Here is a 12757-nt window from a genome sequence, read left to right as displayed (position 1 = left end):
TCCTAATTTAACAATGAAACAGAGGCTGTTGAATTTTCTTGACTTCTTTTCTCTTTTTTCCAATTGTTCTGTTATTTTCTTTTAAAGGCTGGGAAGATCATCAAGCAAGTATATTCAGTACTTCCTATCTATGATAAAATTGTCCCAGCTCTTCTTCAAGTTGGTGTGTGGAAACTCCCGAAGGCTTGCAATTTTTCTCTAGGCGTGCCTGTTGGACCCATGTTGGCAAAGCCAACAAAAGCCGTATCAGAGATCCTTGATAAGTTCCAGGGTATGGAATTTACGTGTGAGTATAAGTATGATGGTGAGCGTGCTCAGGTATTGCTAATTTCTTTAGAATGTTACAATTTCTTCACATGTTTGTGTACTTGCACTTAGTTTCTTATTTCAAATGAAGATCCATTACTTGGAGGATGGAGCGGTAGAGATTTATAGTCGCAATGCTGAACGAAATACTGGAAAGTACCCAGACGTTGTCAATGCTGTGTCAAGGTATATTTGCCTGCCAGCTTTCTTCCATATTATTACTGCAAACATTGTATGTTTTCTTGGGACTAGTGAAAAATGTTTGTCGTATGTTTTTTTTCGAGATGCCACATTTGGTTCAGGATAGTGTTTGCCATTAGGAACTCGTTCTAGGTGAACTCCCAATTGGCATTAAGCCATTAATGACTTATGTTGCCCTATTCTGCAACTATTTGATGAACAAATTGATGCTAGCCATGTGGAGAGCTTTTGTTTATGTTTGTTTTGTTTTAGACGCTTGTAATCTATCATGCTAATAACCACCTTATAGTGCAACACCACAATTGAAGTGTGGTAGAAAGTTTCATCTCTAAGGCACTACTATTTTGCAAGTGTCCATTGATAGCATGGTTACAATCCAGATATCCGTTCTCTTTTATCTTGGGGTGAATAGACCTTTCATATATAGTAATATTGGGTTGGAGAGGTCATCTCTTTCTCTTTAAGAGATTTCTTTTATTCTCCAGTATTTGTGGATTGTGATAACATTGAATCTCTTTTTCTTGAAGAGTCAGATTGTTTTTCAAGTTTCTTGTCAGCCATTGGGAAGCAACTTTTGACTAAAATTGGACGTTTATTAACTTGGCTTCGTAGGCTCCTTTCATTCTGTTCCTTTTCTATTTATTATTAATTCAAAATTTTGTCTCCACAGCTTATTCTGATCCTTGAAAATATTCATGGGAGACATGGTTTGAATGCATAAAGGTTCTTGAAATTGACCTTTGAACATCTGTTATCTGAAAATAGTAAGTCCTTGAAGATTATCCTTTATTTGAAGGATCTTAGAGTTACGAAATGTTTAGCTTATAAGATCATTTGAAGCCACCTATTGATATCCTATCCTTCTTGATTTTGATAATTGACTTACTACTGCATGCACTAAGGTGTGCATGCACTATGGCGGCTGTCTTTTTGTTTGTTTTTCTATTTCCCTATTATTTTTTGTTAAATTGTTCAATTTAGAAGGGAACGTCTGTATGATTGGACTTCTTAGAATTGATAACTAGTTGGAACTTGGAAGTGTAATGCTTGCATTGATAATTGATTTGGCATCTGAATGCAGATTCAGAAAACCGACTGTCAGATCTTTTGTGCTGGATTGTGAGATTGTTGCTTACGACCGTGAAAAACAGAGAATTTTGCCTTTCCAGGTTTGATATTTATTTTAAGTTTGTAGGAAGTTCAGTCAAATCATTTATTTATAGATGCAATTTTTCTTCCTTCTCTTAGATATCCTTTTATATTGTATTGAAATTCCATTTCGTGACATATCAGTATTGCTACATAAGATTTTCTTAGAATTACAAATAACAACAATCAAGCCTTTAGTCTCAATGGTTGGGGTTGGTTATTCTACTGGAATTGGTTTCTCTTTGCTGTCCTATTTCCTTCTCATTCTAGTAGTTTTGTTTCATTTATGCTTGTGAATTAAATTGTCACGACCCGAAATAAGAATCATGACCGGCCATGCACCTCAATATGTTTGAGATATACGAAGCCTTATTAATATTTCCTAAGTGTACGATGGCAAAAATAAATAAACGAAGAAGATTTGCTTAATTAAATTTAAACTAATTGCAATAATTATAAAACAATGTCATTGCTTTTGAGTCTCTAAACGAAATAAATTTAACTTTTAATTTAAAGCATAAAATCAAAAAGAGCGAAAAAGTAAATAGGTGGATTCTAAGTGGAGATGGAGTTCGGGTACGTTTCGCTCAGTCGCCACGCTGACTATTATCTGAGATAGATAAATAAATAAATAAAAAGAATCCATGAGTCAACAACTATAGCTCAGTGAGTGGAATCCACTCGAAAACCAAATAAATTCTAAATTTTATTAATGTTGAATAAATTTTTTTTTAAATCAACCATATACTTAATAATTTGCAATAGGCATGCTCTTTAAATAATGACAATGATAACAATAGAGAGTCACAACTTGTAATCTTGCACAGTTTCAACATATTAACATCTTTCTAATATTTATACTGTCATATGTCTCAATGGATCTATACTCTGTGGATCCACATAAACTAGAAGTCACCTCAATATGACGCTTGAAACTTTCTTCATAGCTGATCCGATTAGAGTTATTAGATGGTAATCATTCATCCTAGGACTGTTCCCTAACCTTGCTAGAGTCACTTAAGAAAGTTACCGCAGTGATCTGATTTAGGACTTTCCCCTAGACTTTCAGATAGATTTGAGTCACCACGGAAAATCGCAAGTGATTTATACCGGGACTGTTCTTTAAGTCATACCAATACTAGTCTCATTTTTGTCTTTTCACTAAAATTTAATATTTGCACAAGGTATGGCGATGCACTGAGTATAATGATTAAATGCACACAGAAAATATAACAATTAAATTTGCACACATAAAATTACATGGTCTGACAAGTACGAAATATAATAAAAATAAATATGTGAGTGAACCCACTCACCTGAGTCTAGGCAAGACAACTGAATCTCTAATTTCTAGCTCACGTGCTAAAAATTACCACCTTTAATAATAAATAATAATAATATTTTTAAATAAAAAATATTAAAAATGCCGGCGGTCACTGCCGACGACGATCTGTCGGCCGCATCCTAACCTCCTCGACACTCTCGCGACCCAGTAGACCACGAGAGGTGGAGGAGAAGCCATAGATGACGGTCGACAGCTCGACTCCATGGCCGACGGCCATGGAGTCGTCTCTACCACCCATCGAGCCACGAACACTTCAGGGAAGCGTGCCTGCGACATGAGGTCGACGACGCGAGGCTTTGGCACACGAGCAACAGCGACCCGAAGCCGCTAGCCGGCGTGAGTTGCCGGCGAAGCCAAAATCCCACAAATTATGTATTTTTGTTTTAACCTATTAAACTAAAATTAAAATTGAGAGGTGGGAGAGGGCTTACTAAGGAGTCACGTGGTGGTCTCCGATGGCTCTGGCGGCATTCCGGCCGGTTGATTCCACTGCGTGACTCCGACGGTGAGAAAGAAGAAAGCGAAGGAGGAGAGGAAGAAGAAAAGGGAAACGGTTGGAGGGGAAGGGGTTGAGGAGAGAGAAAAATTAGGGTTTAATTTACAGTGCAAAAATAAAAATTTAAAATAGATTGGATTCAGCGAGATTTCGACGACTGCCTCGTCACGTGCCGGAAGGGGGGAGGGGAGGGGGTTGGACGTGCAGCACGTGCACCCTCCTCTCTCAACCCTTTTTTTTCCGGTTCTTACATAAATGGTCCTGAAGAATATTCTTTTGGTTCCTTTATAGAAATGTAGGGTCTCATGCATAATCTACTCATAAAAATAGGTAAATTGTCCTCTTAATTCTTTTTCTATTTGATTTTTGAGATGGGACCAACATAATATGCTACTTATAAGTGAAAAAAGTTAGATGCTTGAGCAAATTATATCTGTTGGGGAGGAAATGTAAGAATTATACCGGACTTAGTTGGTTGGATGATATTGAATTTAACGAGTATTGGAGATGATTTTTATTGTGTGATTAGCAAAGTCTTGTTTAACAAATAATGTTAATGATTTTATCGAGTTTCAAGTTTCTCTTTATATTTACTATTTGGTTAACACTTTCATGTTTTTGCCCAACTCCATTGATGTCTTTGCCACTATCTAAGCTGTAGATATCACCCAAATACTGCTAACTTATTGCCACAGGAAACCTCATGTTCCATATGCATATCAAAACCTCATGTTTTCTGCATACCAGAATTTACAGTTCAGAAATATCTATCTGCACCTGCACAGCTAGCATCTTCAGTTCATATTCCCAATTTTTTTTGTTACTTAGCAATTGGCTAAAAGAACATAACTATATTTTGTCCAAGCTATTTTAGAGCTGCTATGGAGCAGTTATGTTTCCTTCTTGCAGGTCCTTAGCACTCGAGCTCGCAAGGGAGTTATCTTAAGTGACATAAAAGTTGCAGTCTGTACCTTTGGCTTTGATATTCTATATATAAATGGCCAACCTCTTCTGGAGGAGCAACTTAAAGTTCGCCGAGAGGTATCACAGTTCTTTATTTCTCAGAGAAAGTTGTAGTTTAGTGCATCATTGTGCACACATTGCTCTTGCACAATCTTGTTCCTCATGATGGTGTAGTTCTGAATTTCTGATCTTTAGATATTTGTTTAGCTTTTGATATATATGTGAGTAAGACATTTACATAGTACTCATACCACTGAAATGTTTTAATATGAACTATGGTCCAAGTAATAATACACACAGTCACTGAGGGCTTTCACTTGCGCATTAAGGGCAGTTTCAGTTGTCACTCTAGGAATTGGTGTCATTAGTCTTAAGCTAAAATGAAGGGGCTTTGGAATCTATTCGATATTCTGTTTGCTAGGAAGCTGATCCGGAGAGAGCACGCAAATTTAATGTTGAAACCTGAGGAAATTGAACACATATAAAGCCATTAGGAGTGCTCAGGGATTTGAGAAAAAATCATCCCAAGGTGAATTAAAATGAGACTATTTTATCTCTTCACCTTGAAATGAGCTTTTGTGAATCTCTATGTACATACACGATGGTTATTAAAGTTTTAAATTATTCCTGAATATTAGTTATAATTTGTAGTCCAACTCTCAGTTTCTTCACAAAATTTGTGTAAAAAATTTGAGATCTCAAAGTTTTAACACTTTGTTAACCACCGATTGCGTCTTGGGATCATAAAAACCTAATCTAAATATAAGAAATAGAAAATCCTTAATCTTGTTTAACCTCGAGATATAGTTTTTCGGATCCATGCACTATAGAATTGCTGTTAAAGCTTTGGGGAAAGATGTAAATTATTTAACATAAAGCTACTAATATATCTCGTTGTATATATATATCAGTGTTTTGAATAGCGGAAATGGCGGCTGCTATGGCAAGGCAGCGCACTGGTTGCCCTACTAATTTGTTTGGCGAGGGCAAATGGCGGCTTGCCTAGGAGCTCAAAAGCGCTAGGCAGTCGATGCTTTGGCCTGCCATTTCTTGACGGGGCCGAAGTGAAGTGGGTCAGATTTTAGTCACTAACCTATATAAAAAAAACCCACCTACTCTCTCTCTCGCTCGCTCTTCACACCGAAACCCTAGAAAAAAAATAATCTTCCGCCTACGGTAGTGAATGCAGCGACCAATCTCCCACAACAAAGTCACGAGCGGCAATGAGCGTCAGCATGCATGTAGACATGATCAAAGGGCTCAGCCCGCCCGTGCCCGACCCGGCCCGGACCCGGTTTAGACCCGGCCCGGCCCGAGCCCGAACTATCCATGGGCGGTACGGGCTAGCCCTTTGCCCGCCCAACCCGGCCTGAAAGCCCGCCTATTTGGCCCGCAACTAGGCCCGCCCGTTCTGCTACGGTAATTTACCATTGCTACAATAGAAATTTTTTGGTATTGTACCGTTTTGCATTATTTTAAGCACATCTTTAAAAAATTTTAATTTATTTTAATTATTTTTTAAATGGAGGAATATAAATATTTTTTAAAAAAATAAGCTAATAGTTAAAAAAATTATAAAAATAGCTAAAATATGGGTTAGGTTGAGTGATTGGTTGGTCGGGCCAGCCCGGCCCGACTAGATAGCCCAATCTCTCACAGGCCGACGGGCGGTAACGGGCTAGACTATTCTAGCCCGGCCCGAACCCGGCCCGGCCCAAGTGATTGGTGGGTTGGGCCGTGAACAAATACTTAAGCCCGGTTGGCCCGAAAAGTCCGGCCCGAATCCGGCCCGGCCGGCCCAATGATCATGTATACGTGCATGCAGAGTTAATCTTCTTCCACCTCCCAGTCTCTCTCGCTCACTCACTCCCGCTCTCTTGCAGAGTTACAATTTCTCATTTTTGCTGTTTTAAAATTTTTAATTTTCCCATGCTTAAATATTCAATTACTCTTAATCTGCTATGGTAAACAACTATAGGAATTAATTAGAGGAATTACTAATTTTCGAACTCTCTTAATTTGCTATGCTAATCCCGAGCTCTCTTACAATTTTTTACTGTAGAGGATTTTGAAATGTGAATAAACTAGAGTTAATAATCAGCAATTAATTATCGGTTCCTGTTTTTATTGTTTTTAAATCAGTAATTAGTTAGACATAGTAGTTACTGTCTTCCTATTCTATACAGTAATTTTACTTTTTATTTTTTTCAAAATGTGAGTTAATTGGTGGAGGAAGTAAAAGTGTAAAGCAATAATTAGTTAATTATATATATATATAATATGTTTATTTATTTATTACTTTTTACATTAAAAATGCTAAATTGCCTTGTCACCCATCTTGTCATTCGCTTTGTCGCCCGTTTTCTGTTTTGGCGCTAGGCAGCTAGGCAATGGGGTGACTGGCTGCCACCCACGGCCATCTTTCAAAACATTGATATATATATATATATATATGTACTTATGTATGTATATATGCATGTATATATATATATACAGAACACACTTGGGATTGATTCAACTGTCAAGAATAATATAAATGCTATTGTCGTGAATACAGTGTTTTGTTTCAATGGCAAGAGTGATATTCACTCTTTTGACTGATTTGGCCTTGTCCAGCACCTTTATAGCTCTTTTGAGGAAGTACCAGGAGTTTTTCAGTTTGCAACTGCAATAACATCAAATGATCTTGAGGAAATACAGAAGTTTCTTGAGGCAGCTGTCAACTCCAGGTAGGCAAGGCATACAAATGTTATAATACTATGGAGAAAAAAATTGCTGAGCTTAATGTTATCCTTCTTCTTGATGCTGCTAAATGTGGATTGCTAGTTTTATTCCTATTTGAGCTATATTCGATTTGATTCTTGTGATGTCTCACTTCATATCTTCTGATTCTCTTATCTGCTACCAATGTACCATGAATGATGAAGGCCTGATTATTCATGTTCTTACATAGTGGATCTTTTGTGGCACTTGTGTAGTTATGTTATCTAGATTGGTCAGTTGGACTATGTTTTATTGTTAAAAGTAACTTTGAATAGCTGTTTTGACTTTGAAGTAAAGAGCAAGGAAAGAAGCGTTTTTAATCATGAAATAGTGCATTATGTATAAGAAAATCAGAAAACTCATGATTGGTATATGTTGAGAGGGATAATGCTTTTCTCTAAAAACATGTACATTTAAGTTATATATCTAGTTTGAGGGCTTAATCTTAATATGAGTAGAACCTTACCATCTCAAATAGTGTGATGGATTGTATGGATAAACATAAGATGCAACAGAAATATTGATGAATAATTCCTTGAACTGATAGATTCTGCTAGCTTCCTTGTTGTTGTGTCCATGTCTTGTGTCATGTGGAAGTTCTTATTTTTCTGACAATTGTTAACTCTTAAGCTGGTAATATTCTGGTTATTGGCACACTGTCATTAGATTTTGGCTTCTACAGAACTGTTCTCTTTTGGGTGGCTGTTTCATACTTTATGTTCATGGCTGCTGATGAAAATTTTAGGATAGAATTTCTAATATTTCATCTAAGATTACCATTTAATATTATATAGCTCTAGTTGTTATGATTCTATGAGGAACATATATATCTTTAAGTAATTATGGTCCTTCTCTGCGGTGATAGAACAGAATATGAAGTTTCCTTGCGATGATTGCTTCAGTAGTATTTAACCATATTTTTTCCTGTTTATTCTCTCCTTTTTGTTGCATTAAATGCATTTAGTGAAGAATTTATATATTGTAGAAAGGCATATAATCTTTATTTATTGAATGACCAAGAAATATCAATATCGTGTCAAAATAGTATGCTTCAATACTGCCCTAGTCAATTTCTGTATGTTTGGACTTTGGAAGTTAATTGACCTTTTACTTTCTGATTACCTGTATATCTGTCAGTAAGTTGTCTAACTACTATTGTTTGAGGAATTTCAATGTGACTGTTATTCTTTGTTTCTTTTTTGAATACAAGCTTGCTTTCTTCCTGCAACTTACGTTCTAATGTTTCTGTAGTTGTGAAGGATTGATTATCAAAACACTGGATAAAGATGCTACATATGAGCCTTCAAAGAGATCAAACAACTGGCTGAAATTAAAGAAAGACTACATGGACAGGTGGAAACTAATTTGCTCCAAATACCTGAAAATAATAAAAATCTATGTACATATTCTTAATTTTAGTATATAAAATTGCAGAAAAAAAGAGATAGGGTAGGTGGAATAATGATGATACTTTGATTATGTCGGGTCCTTTATCCAATGAAACATATGACTAGTAATTAAGGAAGATGCACAACATGAGATAGTAACTTGGGAGCTGTATTGGTGATAGGTGGTTGAAAATTGATTTCCGAATTGCTTAAACTGAACCCCCACGTAGGTGGCCGGCCACCTTCGGTGCGTGATATTAATTTTATATAGTTCAAATCAACGACAGCCGTGCTAGTGGCACGTGCCAGTCGACAAAGGGTGTGTCGAGCGACATGCCTCGACACGCCCCACCGTGCTAGTGGCACACCCATACGTGCCACTGGCACGCATTTAGAATATTTTTAATAAATTTTTTAGAATATTTAAATATGTTTTGCGGTCTTTGATATGTTTATCTTTAGTTTTTGGTTTAGATATATATATTAAAAGTTTAAAACCTACATTATAATATTTTATTTTTAGATTATTTTTGTAAATGACATTTTATTGAAGATAAAATAACAGTTAAATATAATATTATTCAACATATACTATGATTGAAGATATTCATTAAAACTAATATTAGTGATTGAAACACTTCATAATATAATTGAATACATAATATTAATCGATAATAGTTTAGTAATTAAAATTAATATCTAGTTGAACGTAAAATGATGAGAAGAATCAAATACTTTATTTGTCGGCATAAGAATAACACGAGAATATTGCATTAAATACTGTCGATATTATTCAAAACTTATTCACTGATAGTATTGCTTATTATAACGTCTAACACAGTCTTCATACAAATAGAAATTTTATAATTTTCCTATGATATGATATAAATATTAAACATGCACGGGAATGAATGACATCGGCATAAACACAAACACACCATAAACATATGCAGATTATAGATATAGAATATAATAATAGTGTTTTGGCTCTGGTGGGTGTGATTGATATGATGGTAATTATGATAAACTTATATCATCCTGTGGGTGCACTTCTCCTAATGTCCTGTTCTCTATAAACTTAAGTCCTCTGTAAAAAGAATATCTCTCTGAGAAGGTTGTATAACAGGGACGCATTTCTCATCTCCATTATCACCGTCACCCGACTAAGTCTCGTTATTATTACCATCACCATCATCATTATTATCTTTAGTCTCATTATCATTAATTTTATCTAAGTCTTCTAAATGATCAATTGATCAATTGATTTGATAATAACCAATGAAAATAGAAAAAAATTAGAAAAAAAAGGCTCCACATGGCACTTTCGGCACAGCCCCGTGCGAGCCCGGCATGGCTCGGCACGGCTCGGCCATCCATGGTTCAAATACTTTTTCTATGGTCTTGACCATCTATTAGGACTAAGTTTAGATTCATGGTTACATCAGAGCATTAGAAAACAGGAGCCATGTGCATTGGGATGTCTTAATTTTTCCCCAGATGTATCTATCGCTGAGTTATTATCTTCAGTTGTTGGTCATTTAACTATAACAATTTCTGCAGCATTGGTGATTCACTAGATTTGGTGCCTATTGCTGCTTTCCATGGCCGAGGAAAACGGACAGGTAAATGTCAAGAAATATACCAAGTTTGAAATTTAGGATTTTAAAAATAACATACATCTTTCTTTTAGTACTCTCTGCAGCATCTGATATAACTTTCTTAAGCTGTTTTTGTATTTAGTACTTCTGTTGAATGTTTCTCTGGTTTCTTTTGGCCATCCTATAGCTAATACTGCTTTTATTTGTAGGGGTTTATGGTTCATTTCTCCTTGCTTGCTATGATGAAAACAATGAAGAGTATCAAACAATTTGTAATATAGGTAAGCCAGAAGATGTATTATAATCATAGCTGATCCTGAATAATTGGGAAGAGAGGCTTGTTTATTGTTGTATCTCAAATCAGATTGAAATCAATGCCACAATAATACTCTCCTTTGGCAATTAGGTACTGGATTTTCTGAATCACAACTTGAAGAGTGCTCTGTAAGCCTTCGGACTAAAGTGATTCCAAAACCAAAGGTGACCCTATAATCATGTTTCCTTTTACTTGGAAGTGTTGTTACATGCTGTCTTATTTCTGTGTTATATGTTCTCTTGTAAAACCTTTTCCTTTTGTCCTTTCCAGCCATATTATAGGTATGCCGATTCAATGAATCCAGATGTATGGTTTGAGCCATCAGAGGTAATTGATGATGTCTCTGATAATTTATAATGTTACAACAATTTAATTTGCATTTCGCCTTGTTGTCTCTTTGATGTTCTTAATAGCTCTTAATCAAAGTAACAACATAATGAACGGTAGTGTTGGCTCTTAGAAATTTCAGATGAAAGAGATAGACAGATAGTGGAAAGAACTTTACAAGAGTACTCACCGAGTTGCTATGTTTTCCTATTTATTTGTCTGATACTTTTCTTGAGTTGTCAGGAAGTTCATTTTCTGGTAAGTTTGTAGCTGTGAAAGAAGTTACCTGTTAAGGCATAAATTTCTTTTGATAAATTTGTTCTGTGGATGTTGCCAATTTTCTTGAGTTTCATGATCATTATAACCAGTAATTGAGTATAATTCTTATATTAAGATTACTTATTTAGTCGAGGCCTGATAAATCTATGACTTTTCTTATTGTTCCGAAAGCAATAAGGCTGAAAAGATCATGAAAATGCCATTCGCTTGGGCAAGGACTGAGATAATCTCTCTCCAATGTTTTGAAAGACGTTCAAGGTTGCTGCCTTGACGGGGCAGACACAGGCCATCCTGTAGATTGGAAATGTGGCTGGGAAAGGAGGCGGAGTAGCAACATGGCAGTCTTGGCGGGTTGGCTGGCGGCTTGCTTTGGCTTTGGCCTACCTAAGCTAACATGCCGATTTTGACTAGGGTTGGCAATCTTGTCAGGTTATATTCGAGTCTAAGTTAACTTCATCGTAATACAAACACGAGCCGATTATTAAATGAATAATACGACACGACCTATATAACTCGTTTAATAAATGGATCGTGTTAACATGACATGTTAACACAAAATGATAACCTATTTAACATGACATGAATAACATAATATTAACCCTATATAAAAATCAACTATTATCGATTTAATCTATATAAATGGTGTATTATACAAACAAAATTGACTCTTTTCAATTCAAAACTCATGCAACATAAAAATAATAATTCTAATGATTCATTATAATATAAATCCATACAACATAGTTTCAACTCTCATGACAATTACAATATAGTTTCAACTTCACAATTCAACCACTAATATCCAACATTAAGTATTTAAATACTAATTTAGTTCCTAACTCTCAAATCTAACAATCCCATGACAATTAGAACATAGTTAAGTTTACAATCTATTACAAATTATAAATAGTTTGAAATAAACAAACAACAACATTAAACCCTCCATTTTATTGTTCAAAGATCATGACCTTGTCAAAAAGAATAAAGAGAACATAAATAACTAATATAGAAGATAGAGAGAAAAAATTGAGATTCTCATACCAAACATCAATATTAAATATATAAGATATTGACTATAAAAATATAATATAAAAGTTATAAAAAGAAATATCTTGAGAAAATTGAGTAAATACTTAGATTGCCTCGTATATAAGAATTTGGGAAACTATGATATCTTCAAGAAAAGCATATAAATGCAAGAACCACTATTCTCCCTAGATATTAAAATCTATACAAGTACCTTATTAAGTATTAGATTTATGTATTTGAGCATTCATCAGATTCTATAGTTTCACATAGAGTCCAAATTTGTAATATGTTCCGTTAGCTCCTCCAATGCTACTAAATTTTCTATTATAATATAATGAAATAATTAGCTGACTAAATTTTTTGAATATTTATATAAGAAAATAAAATATAATTACCTCTAGTAAGAAACAATCAATCTTAAGTACAAATTAAAGCTTCTACAGTCTTAGGTTTTAAGACATTTTTATATTGGTCAAGTACTCTATCACTAATGCTAAAAGCAGATTCAGAAGCAACTGTAAAGATAAGAGTACTTAATATATCACATGCAATGAAAAAAAGATTTGAATGTCGAAATTGATAGGATTTCTAATAATT

At 35.0% G+C, this 12757-nt stretch overlaps 1 protein-coding gene across 2 annotated transcripts in view; it reads left to right on the top strand.

The window, feature by feature from the left end:
• LOC140794097 (DNA ligase 1-like) overlaps positions 1 to 12757 on the top strand; it is a 30174-nt gene that overhangs the window by 12113 nt on the left and 5304 nt on the right. Inside the window, exons 5-14 of one of the 2 annotated variants that reach the window (XM_073145959.1) lie at positions 88 to 318; positions 398 to 492; positions 1589 to 1676; positions 4407 to 4538; positions 7077 to 7189; positions 8475 to 8576; positions 10172 to 10233; positions 10419 to 10490; positions 10616 to 10689; positions 10796 to 10852. In XM_073145959.1, coding sequence (XP_073002060.1) covers positions 88 to 318; positions 398 to 492; positions 1589 to 1676; positions 4407 to 4538; positions 7077 to 7189; positions 8475 to 8576; positions 10172 to 10233; positions 10419 to 10490; positions 10616 to 10689; positions 10796 to 10852 — 1026 coding nt within the window. The remainder of the gene's footprint in view (positions 1 to 87; positions 319 to 397; positions 493 to 1588; positions 1677 to 4406; positions 4539 to 7076; positions 7190 to 8474; positions 8577 to 10171; positions 10234 to 10418; positions 10491 to 10615; positions 10690 to 10795; positions 10853 to 12757) is intronic. The other variant, XM_073145960.1, reaches the window with a different exon arrangement.

Source organism: Typha latifolia, chromosome 8 (genome assembly GCF_019914945.1).
Source record: "Typha latifolia isolate L0001 chromosome 8, TyphaL0001v2, whole genome shotgun sequence".
NCBI classification, from domain to species: domain Eukaryota; kingdom Viridiplantae; phylum Streptophyta; class Magnoliopsida; order Poales; family Typhaceae; genus Typha; species Typha latifolia.
This window is presented reverse-complemented; position numbering and strand designations above follow the sequence as displayed.